This window comes from Gekko japonicus, unplaced genomic scaffold, assembly GCF_001447785.1.
Source record: "Gekko japonicus isolate JY-2015 unplaced genomic scaffold, Gekko_japonicus_V1.1 scaffold3766, whole genome shotgun sequence".
Classification (NCBI taxonomy): domain Eukaryota; kingdom Metazoa; phylum Chordata; class Lepidosauria; order Squamata; family Gekkonidae; genus Gekko; species Gekko japonicus.
In genome coordinates, this window is record NW_015169289.1 from 112,804 (window position 1) to 128,352 (window position 15,549).

At 47.1% G+C, this 15,549-nt stretch overlaps 1 protein-coding gene across 1 annotated transcript in view; it reads left to right on the forward strand.

Annotated features, from left to right (window-relative positions):
• The window catches only part of LOC107114972 (sodium channel protein type 5 subunit alpha-like), a gene marked incomplete at its 3' end in the record, with an annotated part of 30,020 nt that extends 18,507 nt beyond the window's left edge, over positions 1-11,513 (forward strand). The window contains exons 6-11 of the mRNA XM_015416579.1: positions 900-1,151; positions 3,540-3,603; positions 4,440-4,581; positions 7,372-7,569; positions 9,018-9,200; positions 11,112-11,513. Of these exons, the coding sequence (XP_015272065.1) occupies positions 900-1,151; positions 3,540-3,603; positions 4,440-4,581; positions 7,372-7,569; positions 9,018-9,200; positions 11,112-11,513 (1,241 nt within the window). The remainder of the gene's footprint in view (positions 1-899; positions 1,152-3,539; positions 3,604-4,439; positions 4,582-7,371; positions 7,570-9,017; positions 9,201-11,111) is intronic.
• Positions 11,514-15,549: the final 4,036 nt, after the last annotated feature.

Here is a 15,549-nt window from a genome sequence, read left to right on the forward strand (position 1 = left end):
CACCCTGTGAGGTCGGTGGGGCTGAGAGAGCTCTTGACAGAAACTGCTCTTTTCCAAGGACTGCTCTTATCAGAACTAGGGCTTGCCCAAGGTCATCCAGCCAGGTGCATGTGGAGGAGTGGGGAATCAAAACCGCTTCTCCCAAATCAGAGTCCGCACAATTAACCACTACACCAAACTGGCTCTCTTTGTAGAAAGATCTGTCTTGCCCACTCACAACTCCAGTAACCAGATTTAACTATCCAAAGACATCCTGACTTTACTGTTAGAATATAAGACAAGTGGGGACCCGCAAGAAACTTGTGGAGAGGGAGCATCCCTCCCCCTTCTTTGCTCCCTTCCCTTCCTTCCCCTTATCTGTCAACATACCCCATCTCTGTTGCCCCCATCCCTTCTCTGTCAATCTACCTTCCTTTTCTCTGATAACCTACTCCCTATTTCACTCCTTTCTCCCATTCACATGATTTGTCAATCTTCTTTCTGCACACCTGAGGACTCTCGATTGGGCAGAACGATCACCTTAGCCTACACATGGCCCCAATCTACAAATTTAGCTATCTGCATTCATGACCACAGGTGTCTAATATTATATAGATTAAACATCCGTTTATCACCCCTTATCTTTCCCATTACCTTTCCCAGGCCCTTATTCAGGACTTCCACAGACTTACCTGGCTTAGCTGTTAAAGATAGACAGAGCTGGGTGTTGCCTGCATGTTGGTTTTCTGTTTAGGGTTTCTTTAAAGATAAGGTTCCCAGAAGTCCTATAAAATTATGAACAGCTGGCCAATTCAGGGCTGCATGCAGTTTGGTGAGTGTCTCAAAATAAAAGCTCCATGATGGGTGTTTTGATTTGATAAATCAACAACTGTTGATTCTCCTCCCCCCTTCCTCTTTAGGCCTGAAGGTCATCGTCGGTGCTCTTATCCAGTCAGTCAAGAAACTTGCAGACGTGATGATCCTGACGGTTTTCTGTCTGAGCGTCTTTGCCCTCATCGGCCTTCAGCTCTTCAAGGGACACCTGAGACACAAATGCGTCCGGAACTACACCGAGTATCTCCTTCAAAACAATATAACGGACCTTCCCAGTGACAGCGACGTTGTAAGAGAACGGAATTTGACTTCGTATGAGGTCTTCATCAAGCAAGAAGGTAAACATCTTCCTAAATGTCTTGCAAAATAATTGGCTCGTTGCACCTGCTGGCTTCAGGCGCTAGCAACTGCTGCGCAAAGACCTGCCACATCACACTGCGACCGATTTCACACAAGAGCTGCACCATGGTCGCGCCTCCCTTTGCCCCACTTCTTTTGGTCAATTTCCCACTCGAAGCCGCACGGCCGCATTTTGACCTGTGGCTTCGCCTGATTTTCCCTGCGGTTTTGTGACCCTGTTTCTTGAGGATCACAAAACCACGGGGGAAGCCACGGGTCAAAATACGGCCGTGCAGCTTCGAGTGGGAAATTGACCAATAGAAGCGGGGCAAAGGGAGGCGTGACCACGGCACAGCTGTTGTGTGAAATCAGTCTGTGCTCACCAGAATGACTTGATAACATTCCCTGCTGTCGGATATGTGCCACAGTAGATTCCATTATTGAAATCATCCCGCTAAGCTCCGAAGGATGCTTCTGGGAATGATATAACCGAAGCAAAACACTCATTCCTTCATGATACTGTCTCAAAAAAAGCTCTTTTTCATCCTGGGACTTCAACCACTGTGGTATTTAAAGCACTGGTATTCCACTGGTCGAGACAGCCAGTGTGGTCCAGCGGTTAGAGTATCAGCTTAGAATCTTGGAAACCCGAGTTCGAATCCCCACTCAGCTGTAAAAGTTTGCTGGGTGACTTTAGGCCAGTCGCACCCTCTCAGCTGAACCTACCTGACAAGGGTTTACTTTACTGTATTCAGGTTTAACAGCCCATAAGCCATGTACCAGGGGTGGCCAAACTCGCTTAACATAAGAGCCACGTAGAAGAAACATCAGATGTCTGAGAGCCGCAAGACATGGGCAAATATTACCCGTTTTTATTGGGAAATGTGCAGATTTGCTTTTTATTAACCTTAAATAAGCCTGCCAGAAATAGAAACAAAAGGGGGTAAAAACAGATACTGATCATGATATTTAAAGAGACAAATGCTTTCTCCAAGCTGGCCGGGGGTGGGGGGAGGTGCTTTGAGAATGCATTTAAAGTTAAAGTTGCTTTCTTTCTCTGCTCCCCCCCCACCTCAAGTCTACCCAGGGAGGGGAACACTGGCTGGGGAAGGGAAGACCAATCGGGGAGGCACGGCTCCCCTTCGCTTCCCTAGCCACCTTGCCAGGAGCTGCACAATATGTGTGAAAGTGCCACACGTGGCTCCCGAGCCACAGTTTGGCCACCCCTGGACTAGAGTAACTTCCTCAGATTACTCTAACTTGTTGACAGCACACAGAGCTAAAATGTGTCTCTTCCTCTTCTTCTTCTTCCTCTTCCTCTTCTTCTTCCTCTTCTTCTTTTTCCTCTGCTCCCCCCCCCCTTCAAGCCTACCAGGGGGGAAAACACTGACTGGGGAAGGGAAGACAGATCAAGGAGGCAGGCCTCCCCTTCGCTTCCCCAGCCGCCCTGCCGGGCGCCACACAATATGTGTGAAAGAGCCACATGTGGTTCCTGAGCCACAGTTTGGCCGCCCCTTCCATATACCAAATGAGACATTTAAGTCCTAACTTTTGATTTCAAAAAATGAGGCACCAGAAAGGAGGGGGTAGAGGAGGGGGAGGAGAACAGGGGGGAATCCAGCAGTTCAGGGGTACAGCCAGGAGGAAGCAAGAGGAAACTGGATAAACATATGGAGCAGAAGTCCATCAGTGGCTATTAGCCACAAAGTATAGATGGGAATAGGGGAGCTGCAGTGGCTCAAGAGGTTAAGATGCTGAACTGCAGGCTGTGGAAGGTCGGTAGTTCAGCAGTTCGAGACCCGAGTTGCCGCATGATGGAGTGAGCTCCCGTCTCTAGTTCCACCTCCTGCCAACCTAGCAGTTCGAAAGCAAGAAATTGCAAGTAGAGAAATAGGTACCACTTCGGTGGGAAGGTCACAGCGTTCCGTGCGCCTTGGTGTTCAGTCATGCCGGCCACATGACCACGGAAACGTCTTCGGACAGCGCTGGCTCTTCGGCTTTGAAACGGAGATGAGCACCGCAACCCTAGAGTCGGACTCGACTGGCTTTCGAGCAAGGGAACCTTTACTTTTACCTATAGATGGAACACTCTGTCTGGGGCAGTGATGCTCTGTATTCTTGGTGCTTGGGGGGGGGCAGGGGGGGGCTTCGTGTCCTCCTGGCCCCACTGGTGGACCTCCTGATGGCACCGGGTATTTCTGGCCACCGTGTGACTTAGACTGTTGGACTGGATCCAACATTGGCTTCTCATGAACCTGTCAAAATTCAGTGGCAGAGCCAGGGGGTTAGTACTTTTTCAGTACTGCGCATCCAAACGTAATACGGTTTTGACATCGCTATCTGGTCGGCAATCCTGCCTGTATTTACCCAGGTCACTTTTATTGCAGCGAATTACAAAATCAAAAACCACACCACTGACTTTTTATTGTGCCACAATGGGACGGACAGTGGGTAAGTGTGCTTCATTTTCTCTGTTTAAAAAAGTGCTGAGGATGTGGATTTTGATCAAGTACCATGGTTACCGTTAGGTTTCAGTGCGGTCTAATTTCATGTAATAGCAATGTAAACAGAAGCAAGGGATTGTCGTGTTCCCCGTCCCTATAAACGGAATTCTTACCTTCATATTTTTGACATTTTCAAAGCGCCTCGCTTGTCTGAGAGGAGCATTCCTAGTGCGCCCCCGTGTGGTGTGATTCTGGTTTACCATTCTCTAGTTAGGACAACTGAGAGTTAAGCATGTCCCAGATGCCAGAAAAAAGGAAAAGAAAAATCTCCACATCTTTGGCAAACCTTTCCTTAGCTTGGCGTGCTTTCAACTTTCATTTAAATGGTGGGAAATTCTTGTTACTCAAACTTTTATTCTTATTTTTTTTTTATTAAATATAAAAAGACAGTTAAAAATAGGAAAGCAAATCCTGGTGTTTATGCAGGGCAAACAGGGAGGTGTCGATTTTATGTGCTGCTGATGCTTCTAAGAGGGGCATCCATTTTTCTTGAAGATTGTCAGGAACGGGTTGATTTTCAGATCGTAGGATGCTAGTGGAAACTTTGTCCTGTAAAAAGAAGTCCCACAATTTCAGATACCAGTCGCTCAATAGCAGCGTCTTCTTAGATTTCCAATGAAATGCAATAACATTCCTAGCGGCCGCAAGACACAATTCTATCAACTCTTTCATAAGCCCATTGGGGGCAGGATGGATCCAATGATTCAAAAGGAACAAGGAGGGTTGTAGTTGGAGGGCGCAACCTGTAATTAAAATTACTCAAACGTAAGGTCTACTTTGTAGCTCCTGTCCGGATAAATACGTATGCCTGAAGACTGGAGAGAATCCCGACGAAGGCTTCACGAGTTTTGATGCATTTGGCTGGGCCTTTCTCTCGCTGTTCCGCCTCATGACACAGGATTACTGGGAACGCCTCTATCAACAGGTACAAGCGTCATGGATTTTGTCTCTGTACGTTACACTTTTCTCCCACCCTTCCCCAAGGAACTCAGAGCATCATACACGGTTCTCCCCTTCCCATTTTCTCCTCACTAGAGTCTGGTGACATAAGTCCAAATGAGAGGGAATAACTGGCCCTGAAGTCGTGTAGTTTTGGGGTTGTCATCTCTGGGTTGGGAAATTCCCGGAGATTTAGGAGGTAAAGCCTGGGGAGGGTGGGGTTTGGGGAAGGAAGGGACCGCACTGGGGTATAGTGCTATAGGCTCCACCCTTGGATATGTTGGAAAAATAGGCAAAAATACTTAAATACGTGAAGGTTTGCAATGGATCTTTGCTTCACTGGAGAGGCGGCATTTCTTTCTGTTTAAGAATCTTTATTTCTAAGGGTAGGTTACTCAGGAAACCTATGGAATAACAAAGAGTAAGGTTACATCTTCAGAGCGACAACAGACCGACCACAGGGTCTCTCGACAACCACTGTAATGGAGATTCTCTTTCTCCTTGACCCCTAGAAGGAAATCACCTGATTACATTAACCAATGATGTTTGTAAACAAACTTCAGTTTCCCGGGCTTTGATTGCATTGGCTCTGTGCCAGATTTCCTTCCAACTCCCAAGGTATACAGATTAACCCTATAATTACTGGAATTTAGACCTTGCAACTCACGTATTTCCAACACAAAGCAGCCCTTTTCTCCCAGGGAACTGAGCTCTGTAGGCTGGAGGTCACTTGCCATTCCTGAGCCCCACCTGGAAGCTTGGCACCCCTAGGGCTGGGGGACTTCCTTGCCATTAATGGCTACCAGTAATCTAAGTATTATACACATAAGAGGAAGGGAAATTGCAGGGACTCGCAGGGATGAGGAAATACTGTTCCCCATTTCCCACCCATTGGTCTTTCCTTCCTCCCGTTTTGTTCTGCCTGCTTCCCCCTCATGTGCCCGGTCCCCTTGTTTCTTGAGAGCCAGTTTGGTGCGGTGGTTAAGTGTGTGGACTCTAACCTGGGAGAACCGGGTTTGATTCCCCACTCCTCCACGTGCACCTGGCTGGATGACCTTGGGCAAGCCTAAGTTCTGATAAGACCTGTTCTTGAAAAAGAGCAGTTTCTGTCAGAGCTCTCTCGGCCCCACCTACCTCACAGGGTGTCCGTTGTGGGGAGGGGAAGGGAAAGGAGTTTGTAAGCCGCTCTGAGACACCTTTGTGTAGTGAAGGGCGGGGTATAAATCCAATCTTTTCTTCTCTTCTTCTTCTTCCCAGCTCTCCAGACTAGCCAACAATTCATGTCCTCCTTCCTCCCAACCGGTGCAAATAACCCTCTCTCCCTCCCAATCTGTCCAACCAGCCATTTTCCTTAAAAAAAAAATTAAAAACATTTTTGTGTGGCATTGCGGGTTGCAATACGAGACACTGACTGCCAATTTTTCTTCTTCCTGAAACCCTCCTTTGTGGGAAGGGGATTTGAAATCCTTATTTCGGGGGAAGATGTTCTCACAGTATTCTGCAAACCTGGCGATCACCCCAGGTCTGCAGGGGAAAAAAAGGTACTTTAACCCTGGGTGCTAGGGTTTCCAGCCTCCAGGTGGGGCCTGGAGATCTCCCGCTTTTAAAATTGATTTCCAGACTACCGAAATCAGTTCCCCTGGAGAAAATGGCTGCTTTAATAGGTGGACTCCGTGGCATTGTACAATGTTGAGGCCCCTCCCCTTCCCAAACCTTACCCTCTCCAGGCTCCACCTCCCAAATCTCCAGGTATTTCCCAGCCCAGAGTTGGCAACCCTGCAGGGTGCCCCTCCTACAGATCATTTGAACTGCATCATTATTGGATAGATGATCAGTGTGCTTGCTCTGGGCACAGTCCGTCTCTCTGCAGACCAGCTCTGAGCCTGAGTAACTAACACTGCAGTCCTATGCAGGTCATCTGGTCAATGGTCATCGACTGCAGTGGGCTTACCCTGTATGAGACTGTAATGTAAGTTACACTGGTCAGGATGGGAAAGGTGTGGCCCAGAATGTGTGTGCCAGCGTGTGTGCATGTGTGTGTGTGTGGGGGGAGGGGGACAGGGCTTCTGAAGCCATATTGATCCTCCTGCATGCTGGCAGGTATGCCCTCGTGGGGTGTGTTGTCCTCTGTGTTGGCAGAATGGGCTCTTCTGCATTCTCATTATCCTTGCTTGTGTGTCTCTATTGCTTTGCAGGGTTTTTGGGTTTTTTTGCTTTTCTGCACTTGCTTTGCTCCCTCTAGTGGTTGATTTGATATTACATTGCTGTATGCCCATCATAATTTAAGCAATTAGAAGGAAATAAATATATTTTTTTGTATTTTTATGTGTGTGTGTGTGTGTGAGTGCACCTGGAAGGCATGGCGACCTCTGGTGACTGAACCCGACTGGGAGCCTGGAGGATATTCAGAGAGATGACTGAATAAAGCCTGCCCCTGCCTTCCGCTTCTGCATTTCAAGGAGGTCTCCCCTCCAAGTACTTGCCAGAGTCGACCCTGCTTAGCTTTTCAAGATCTGATGAGATCGGGCTTTCTTGGGCTACCCAGGTCAGGGTGAGAAAATAACTCACTGATGGCAACTATATAGCCAAATTTTGTGAATTGATACTGGCCTATTGATTTTACTTACCGAATTAGTGTGGCTCTTGGTTTTACTCAGCAGCTCATGCTTCTGTCTGCTTTTGACTGTATTTCCCTTACACCTTAATGGAAATGGGTGGGAACTGTTTGATCGATACCTTAAAACAAGGCTTACTGATGTTTTCTTTCTGTCTTCAGACTCTCAGAGCTGCTGGGAAGATCTACATGCTGTTCTTTGTGCTTGTCATCTTCCTGGGATCCTTTTATCTGGTCAACTTGATCCTAGCGGTGGTCACGATGGCCTACGAGGAGCAGAGCAAGGCCACTATTGCCGAAACGGAGGCGAAAGAGAGGAAATTCCGGGAAGCCATGGAGCTGCTGAAGAGAGAGCATGAGGTCCATACTGATCCCTTTGCTAATCTCCGTTTCCCCACAGACGTTGCCTGTAGCGGGAGATGCCAAACTTATGTGCCAAGAGAAATAGGTTAATTAAGAAAATTATTCTGTTCTATGACCCTAAAATGGCCGCCCATAGAGGAGCTGGCCCCTTGTGTCCCTGAGTTACGGCTCTTTCCAATCAGCCTCTGCTGCTACCAGGTCATTCTGTTATGCTTTTGCATCAGCCACGGGACATTCAGTCATCCAGTGAAGAAAAACATGCCATTAGGGGAACTGGGCCCAGGTCACCCCTGGGATGGGCCTCTCCAGGGGAGGGTAGTTCTTACTCTGTGTAAGTGCGTCAAGTGGCAGCCAAGTTATGGCAACCCCAGGAAGGGACTTTCGAGGCAAGTGAGAAGCAGAGGTGGTTGGCCATTACTTTCCTCTGCAGAATCTTCAATGGTGGTCTCTCTTCCAAGACTTATGGCGACACTAGCATGGGGCTTTCAAGGCAAGTGAGAGGCAGAGGTGCCACTGCCTTCCTTTGCAGAGCTTTCCTTGGTGGTCCCCCTTCCAAGACTTATGGTGACCCCAGCAAGGGGCTTTCGAGGGAGGTGAAAAGCAGAGGTGGTTTGCCATTGTCTTCCTCTGCAGAGTCTTCCTTGGTGGTCTCCCATCCAAGACTTATGGTGACCCCAGCAAGGGGCCTCTCAAGGCAAGGGAGAAGCAGAGGAGGTTGGCAATTGCCTTCCTCTGCAGAGCCTTCCTTGGTGGTCTCCCATCCAAGACTTATGGTGACCCCAGCAAGGGGCTTTCAAGGCAAGTGAGAAGCAGAGGGGGTTTGACATTGCCTTCCTCTGCAGAGTCTTCCTTGGTGGTCTCCCATCCAAATACCAAACCTGCTTAGCTACTAAGATCTGACCAGATCGGGGTATATAGCATGTCATCTTTTCTCCGAGTTGTTTTGTGTGTTTTTTTTACTTTGGGGCATTCTAAAAAGTAAACCTTTCCCCCCTAGGTATGTGTAAAAGTTGCCTTTAATTGTAATTCTGGAAAAAAATTATGTGCCTTGTATACATCAGGGCTCTTGTTATGTTCTTAAGTTTTCTCAAAGCCCTTTGGGATGAGAAGGATTGAAACCAGGACCTATTATAGGCAAAACAAAGGTGTGCCATTGAGTTATTATGCCTGGATAGGAGACTGGCCCAGTTCTCACACATCCAGAATATAAAAACTCATGGTTGAAAATCAGCTGCTCCTCATCAGACATAGTAAATCTATTGCCAGACCTTCTCGAGACTGTTAAAATAATGATGAAACCCAAAAGCAAAATTAATTTGTGAATCATTTTGATAGCTATGGTGAGCAGACAGCTCTGCTCTTGGAAAGTCATTCTACTGCATAGTAATAGTTTGGTTCCTAGTAAAGCGATGTCCAGTTCTTAATTCTGTGTTTCTGCATTCTAGGAGTTAACCGCTAAAGAAGAGGACAGCATATCTCATAGTTCATTGGAAGCATCGCCTGTAGCATCCAAGGAGGTTAAAGAAAGAAGCAACAGAATAAAGAAAAAGTTGTCTCTAGGGATGGAGGATTATGGAGAAGATCTAAAAATCCCTAAGTCGCAGTCTATTGAAAGCCATCGCAAATCGGTAACTCGTGGTTTAAAGCCCTGATTACCCAAACCGTTACGTTATAAACTTTTGATATAATTTAACTCCTGTGACAAAGGATCTAAAGAGCAGAAAAGAATTAAAAATGGTGTTTAAACTGAGAACTATTTCAGCTTTGTGAAATTAACATGTCTGCCAGAATGTTTTTAGAAAATCAACAGGGAATTTTTTTATTTCAGTGATTTCGAGAGGGTTAGAATACAAAGCTAAACACAAGCCTAATTTGTGAACCATGTGCTTTATTTTAATGTAGAGTTTTTATATGGTGTTCTTACTGGAGCCAGGAACGTAAAGCAGGTTAAAACAAATGCTACCTAAAATGACAATTGGTCATCAAATGAGCTCCCGGAGGAGATCAGGGCCCTGCGGGACCTGTTACAGTTTCGCAGGGCCTGTAAGACGGAGCTCTTCCGCCAGGCTTTTGAATAGGAGCCGCCACAGCCACTACCATCAACGGGCGACTGCGGAGCAGTACCGCCAGGCTGGGCTGAGTGGCCACCTAAACATCGTGGCCCACGGCATCCCCCTCATTGACCCCAAGGTGATGTGCAATAGGGAGTGAGCATGTTAGTCGCGATGGATCCTGGGAGTTTTCCACTGTGTTTAAACTGTTTTAACTGTATTTTATTGCACTGCGTGCCTTAATTGTTTTAACTTGTGGTCTGGATTACACCTCTACGTTTTGTAAGCCGCCCTGAGCCCGCACGCGGGGAGGGTGAGATATAAATGAAAATAAATAAATAAATACTTCTGTAGCATAGAATAAAATCGATAGTCCACATCCTGGCCACAGCCAGCTTATACCAAAAGGCCAAGTGGAATTAAAGCATTTCTATTATTCATTGAGAAGATTCCAATGGCTGAACGTAGTGGGCTCCACAAATGAGGCACCACCTCGGAGAAGGCCCTGTCATGTACCACCACCAACCAAATGTCAGATAAAGGTGGTATGAAAAGCAAGACTTCCCATGATGGTTTTAGAAGGCAAGCAGGTTTGTATGGGAACAAGCACAGAGTTACTGTGGGCTTCTGGATAGGTAAGGTTCTCAAATCCAGGTTGGAAAATCCATGGAGATTTGGGGGGGTGGAGCCTGAGGAGGGCAGGGTTTGGGGAGGGGAGGGACTTCAATGGGGTATAAGTCCACAGAGTCCCACCTTCCTAAGCAGCCATTTTCTCCAGGCGAACTGATCTCTATTGCCTGGAGATCAGTTGGAATCCCAGCCATCACCAGGAGGCTGAGTAGCAGACAAAACAGGGATCCCTGGTGTGTAATTGTAAAAAACAGCAGAAAAATGCCAAGGGAAGACCATCAAAGATTATATACACTTGAAATGTCTGGGTATCCGATATACTGAATAAGTGCCTAAATTACAAATCTATAATGAGTTGGTGGTCCACAACCCAAAACAAATACAATATTCCCAAATATAACCCTATGCGCTCATGGCATATCATACATCAACACTGAGATCCAAATAAACATCACAGTAATTGCGCTCACAGGGGCTGATAAGAAGGTATGCACATAAATCCAACTGGTTGATTCTCCTCGCTTAAATGCAATAAAAGTGTCCAAAGACCTCCAACAGTCATAAATAAAGCAGAGGACCAGTGAAACCAGTGAAAAAATCTCCTATAGCTTTCCCAGGTATATGGACGCTTCAGTTTCTCTTCTTCTGATTAAGCGGCTGACTAATGGAAACTGATTTCAAAGAAAATTACATGGACTACCAGTTCTTTTAGCTATATTGAATCCCAGGGTATTTTTCTCTGAAAATGGCCACAAGAACTAAGCACTGATGTGACCCTTCCTGCCCTCTCTCTCATGATTTGCCTAAATTCATAATTCATCAATCTTTTCCTCATTTGCCCTTTTTTGACTCCTATAGGCTCTCTTTAGCCACAATTACGGTCCCAGTTCGAACCCGATGAAGCGCCGTCCCAGTCATGGAAGTGTGTTCAGCTTCCACATCTCCGGACGGGAGGTTGGCTCAAGGCCTGACGGAGGGGAGGATGAATCTAGCAGTGCGGGAGAGTCCGAGATCCAGCGCGGTTCGTTGCTGGCTGCCCGGATGGGAAGGCGGTCCAGCATCCAGAGTCAAGTCAGCTACGGCCCTCATCCTGCGACGCCAAACTACATGCAGCCTGGCAGGTGGGCCCCGGGAGACGATTGCAACGGGATGGTCTCCTCAATGGGAGGCGGCGGCACGAGGTCGTTTAGCACGGACCCCATTGCCGGTGAAGGGATGTTGCTTCCTCCAGGGAGGGGAAGCCATCGCAGAGGTGATCTGGTGAGTAGAAAATGTAAGCATCCAGATGTGAGGCTCCGCAGAGGACATGTTCTCTTGGCACCGTTGATTGTAGGAATCCATTTTTCCTGTATACAGTTGTTGGAAATGTAGAACTGAAATAAATTAGCCTGTTTGGGACCTGGCAGCCCTACTCACATCCCTGCTTAGTTTCCACACTGATAAATTCCAGCTACTGGAACTATCCAGGCTACATGTTAGACCAGGGGTGTCGAACTCATTTGTTATGTGGGCCGGATCTGACATAAATGAGACCTTGTTGGGCCGGGCCATGTGTGTCATAAAATGTAATGCCAGGTAGCGGAGATACAAACTTTATAAAGGACACAAACACAAAGGTGGGTTTTTTTACTTAAAATAAAAACATGCTTAAAACATTAGCACTCTTGCAATATTTTGTTTATTTAATGGTGTCTGATAACTGACACCTCTTGCTCTGAATGATTGCATCAAAATGCCTGTGCTGTTGCAATCTTGAGTATGCTGTTCAGGTGGTGTGTCTCTAAGCTGCAAACCTACAATGGCGCAGCTGCAGAAGAACTGGAAGAAGAAGCAGAAGACAGCCAGTTCCACCGTGGGCCTGATAGAAGCCTTTTGGGGGCCTGACCTGGCCCCCGGGCCGCATGTTTGACACCCCTGAGTTAGACATAGGCAGCATTTAAAAAAGTTATCCATAACAGTAGAAAAAAGCCAGAGTCCAGGAGCACCTTAAAGACTAACAAAATTTGTGGCAGGGCCTGAGCTTTCATGAGTCACAGCTCACTTCTTCAGATGAAGCCAGAACGGAAATCCGTCTTTCCATTCCATTCTCTTATAAAGGAATTTCAAAGGGAGATTAGAAAGAGAGACTGATGAATTGGAACTGTTAATGAAGCTCAAGACAATGCAGCTTCCTGGAGTGAATCTTACTCTGACCTGTATAGCCCCAGGCTAGTTCAATCTTGTCAGATCTCAGCTTAAGCAGGGTTGGCCCTGGCTAGTATTTGGGTGGGTGACCTCCTAGAAATACTAGGAGTGTGACGAGGAGGAGGCAATGGCAAACCACCTCTGAATTGTCTCTTGCCTTAAAAACAAATCTAGCTTGCAACCTAGTTGTGTATAATGTTAAACGAGCTAGAACTTCTGGCTGCCAGACAATCTTAGGATCTCCTGGCTATACTACACAGTGCTGTATGGTAACTATTAATTATTCTTTCCTGTCTCATCACCAATGCTGATTTCTCCACGCCTTCTACCCCTCTGCCTATCACACCTAATCCAATTACGCCTGCTATTTTAATTCACCTGCCCCCGCCATTCGCCTGCTATTGCCATTCGGCATCTGAAATCACTCCAATCTCTGAGATATAAGGATAGGTGGACTCTCATTCTAGCAGTATCTGAAGAAGTGAGCCGTGACTCATGAAAACTCATACCCTATCCATAAAACGGAGCAAATATTTAAAAAGATGATAGAATAAAACCCTTAATTAAATGTTTTAGGAAGCTTTGAGAATCAGCGTTTGATTTGCCTGCAGCATTCACAGTCACGTTAGCAGCCGTGCCTGTCAAAAGGGAAAGCGTGGGGGCCTTCCGCAGGGCCTGTAAGACGGAGCTCTTCCGCCAGACTTTTAATTAGGAGCTGCCACTACCACCACCACCAATTATATCGTTATTAACAATGGGGTAGTGGGCCGGCCCTATGACGATCGAGCCACAGCATCATGACAGATCGATTACCGCTGAACCGGGACTTTGTATTACATCCACACTATGCTATCTAAATCTGATTGAAGGACTAACATCGCGGAGCCCTTTAATTGTAAAATATGGTTGTTTTATTTTGTTTATGTGTTTTTACATGCTTTTATATTTGGCACATGGTGCCCTAAACTGTGAGCCGCCCTGAGCCCGTTCGCGGGGAGGGCAGGATAGAAATATAATAAAACAAACAAACAAATTCCTATATTGTTTACCTCTGTCAGCAGACTCCTTCATACGATGAAGCCAACAAGATACTTCAGTCCCAGCGTCTCTCAGCGGACCATTACAATCAGCCGCTCCAAAGAGAAAGGGCAGCGAGCGCGGTCAGCATCATTACCAGCGCGCTGGAAGGTAGTGCTGTTCTTGCTGCGTATTCATGGGCACAGTATACCGAGGGCCTAGCTAGATGATACACATGATACAAGCTGAGTGGGAGGGTCCCCTGACCCAGCTCTCAGTCACGCATACCATCGGGGAACTCATTGGCCAAAGTGCCAATTGCTCTTGGAGGATTGTGCACGCTGTGAGAGACTCACATGATCCCCAGACACATGGAGCCCGAGAAAGGGGCAAATAGGACCACCCCCGAAGCTGTTTCCATTTGGGAAAACGGTGCAGGAGGCAGGGCTCTTTTTGTAGAAAAAGTCCAGCAGGAACTAATTAGCATAATAGACCACACCCAGCAGCAGAAACGCATAAGCATATTGGGCCACACCCCTGACAGCACAGCTCATTAGCATATTAGGCCGCACCCCCATGTTACCAGAAGTGTGGTCATCCAGCCACACCCACCTTTTGCTTCTTATTCTGTTTACCTTGTTTGTTGTCAAAACCCAGGGCTTTTCTTGTAGCAGGAACTCCTTTGCATGTTAGGCCACACACCCCTAACATAGCCAATCCTAATGAGTCCCTGCTGTTGGGTGTGGCCTATTATGCTAATGAGTTCCTGCTGGGCGTGGCCAACTCAGGAGCCAGCTGGAACTCCATTCCTGTGCGTTCCTGCCCAAAAATAGCCCTGGCGGGTGGGAAGTCTGAAGTCCCTCCTCGCCTCTTGCAGCACTCAAGCCTCTGCAAGGCAATAGACCCCAGACTTGGCTCACATCACACGTATTGTTTAGCGAGCGCGTAAACAGTTGTAGCAATGAGTGGCCCTCCCGACTTCACCTGGGAAAAGAAATCTCAGCTTTGGGCAAGAGGCTCTGTTGAGAACTGAGATGAGCCCGAGGTTTATCAAGTCCTTGAAGGCAATGCTTGCAAAACTGTTGGGAGATTTCAAGGTCCAGGAAATTGCCGGGAACCCCCACTAATGTTCAATGGGTTGGACTGAGACTGACAAGAGAGACCTCACGGAGAGAAACAACCAAGACCGTGATTTTACCTTAGAAACTATTGATTGAGCCCTGAAAACCACAATGCAGAAACTCTCAACAGTCTAGTGTGCAGCATACAGAATTAATCGAATTAATCGAATACCTAAATGGAGTGCACTGTAGTTCTATAGAGCATATGTCCCAGTTGCTCTGTCAAGACCCATAAAGAGGGTGGTTAGCCCAGAACAACACTGACCAAAAGAAAATCCAGATTTTAAATACCTTTTGCCATCTATAGGACAATGTAGCTTTCTGTTTGACCCATGACGAACATCTGATGAACATCTGGCACAGCTGTTCCTGAAAGAGCCGTTTGTGTCAGAGTTCTCTCAGCCCCACCCACCTCACAGGGTATCTGTTGTGGGGAGGGGAAGGGAGAGGAGTTTGTAAGCCGCTCTGGGACTCCAAGTGAAGGGCGGGGCATAAATCCAATCTCCTCCTTCTCCTCCTCCTCTTCCTCTTCTTGTTTGGTGTAGTGGTTAAGTGTGCGGACTCTAATCTGGGAGAACCGGGTTTGAATCCCCACTCCTCCACCTGCACCTGCTGATGTGACTTTGGGTCAGTCACAAGCTCTGGCACAGCTGTCCTTGGAAAAGAGCAGTTTGTGTCAGAGCTCTCTCATCCCCACCCACCTCACAGGGTGTTTGTTGTGGGGAGGGGAAGGGAAAGGAATTTGTAAGCTGCTCTGAGACGCCAAGTGAAGGGCGGGGTATAAACCCAATCTCCTCCTCTTCCTCCTCTTCTTCTTCTTCCTCTTCCTCTTCCACCTCCTCCTCCTCCTCTTCTTCTTCTTCTGATGCGTTTGACAAAATCCAGCCCCTCATATACAGCAAGCATTAACTTTGCCTTTTATTAATGTAGTATTTGTGAGGGAAGGAAGCCCCAGACTATTCTGGCACCTCTTC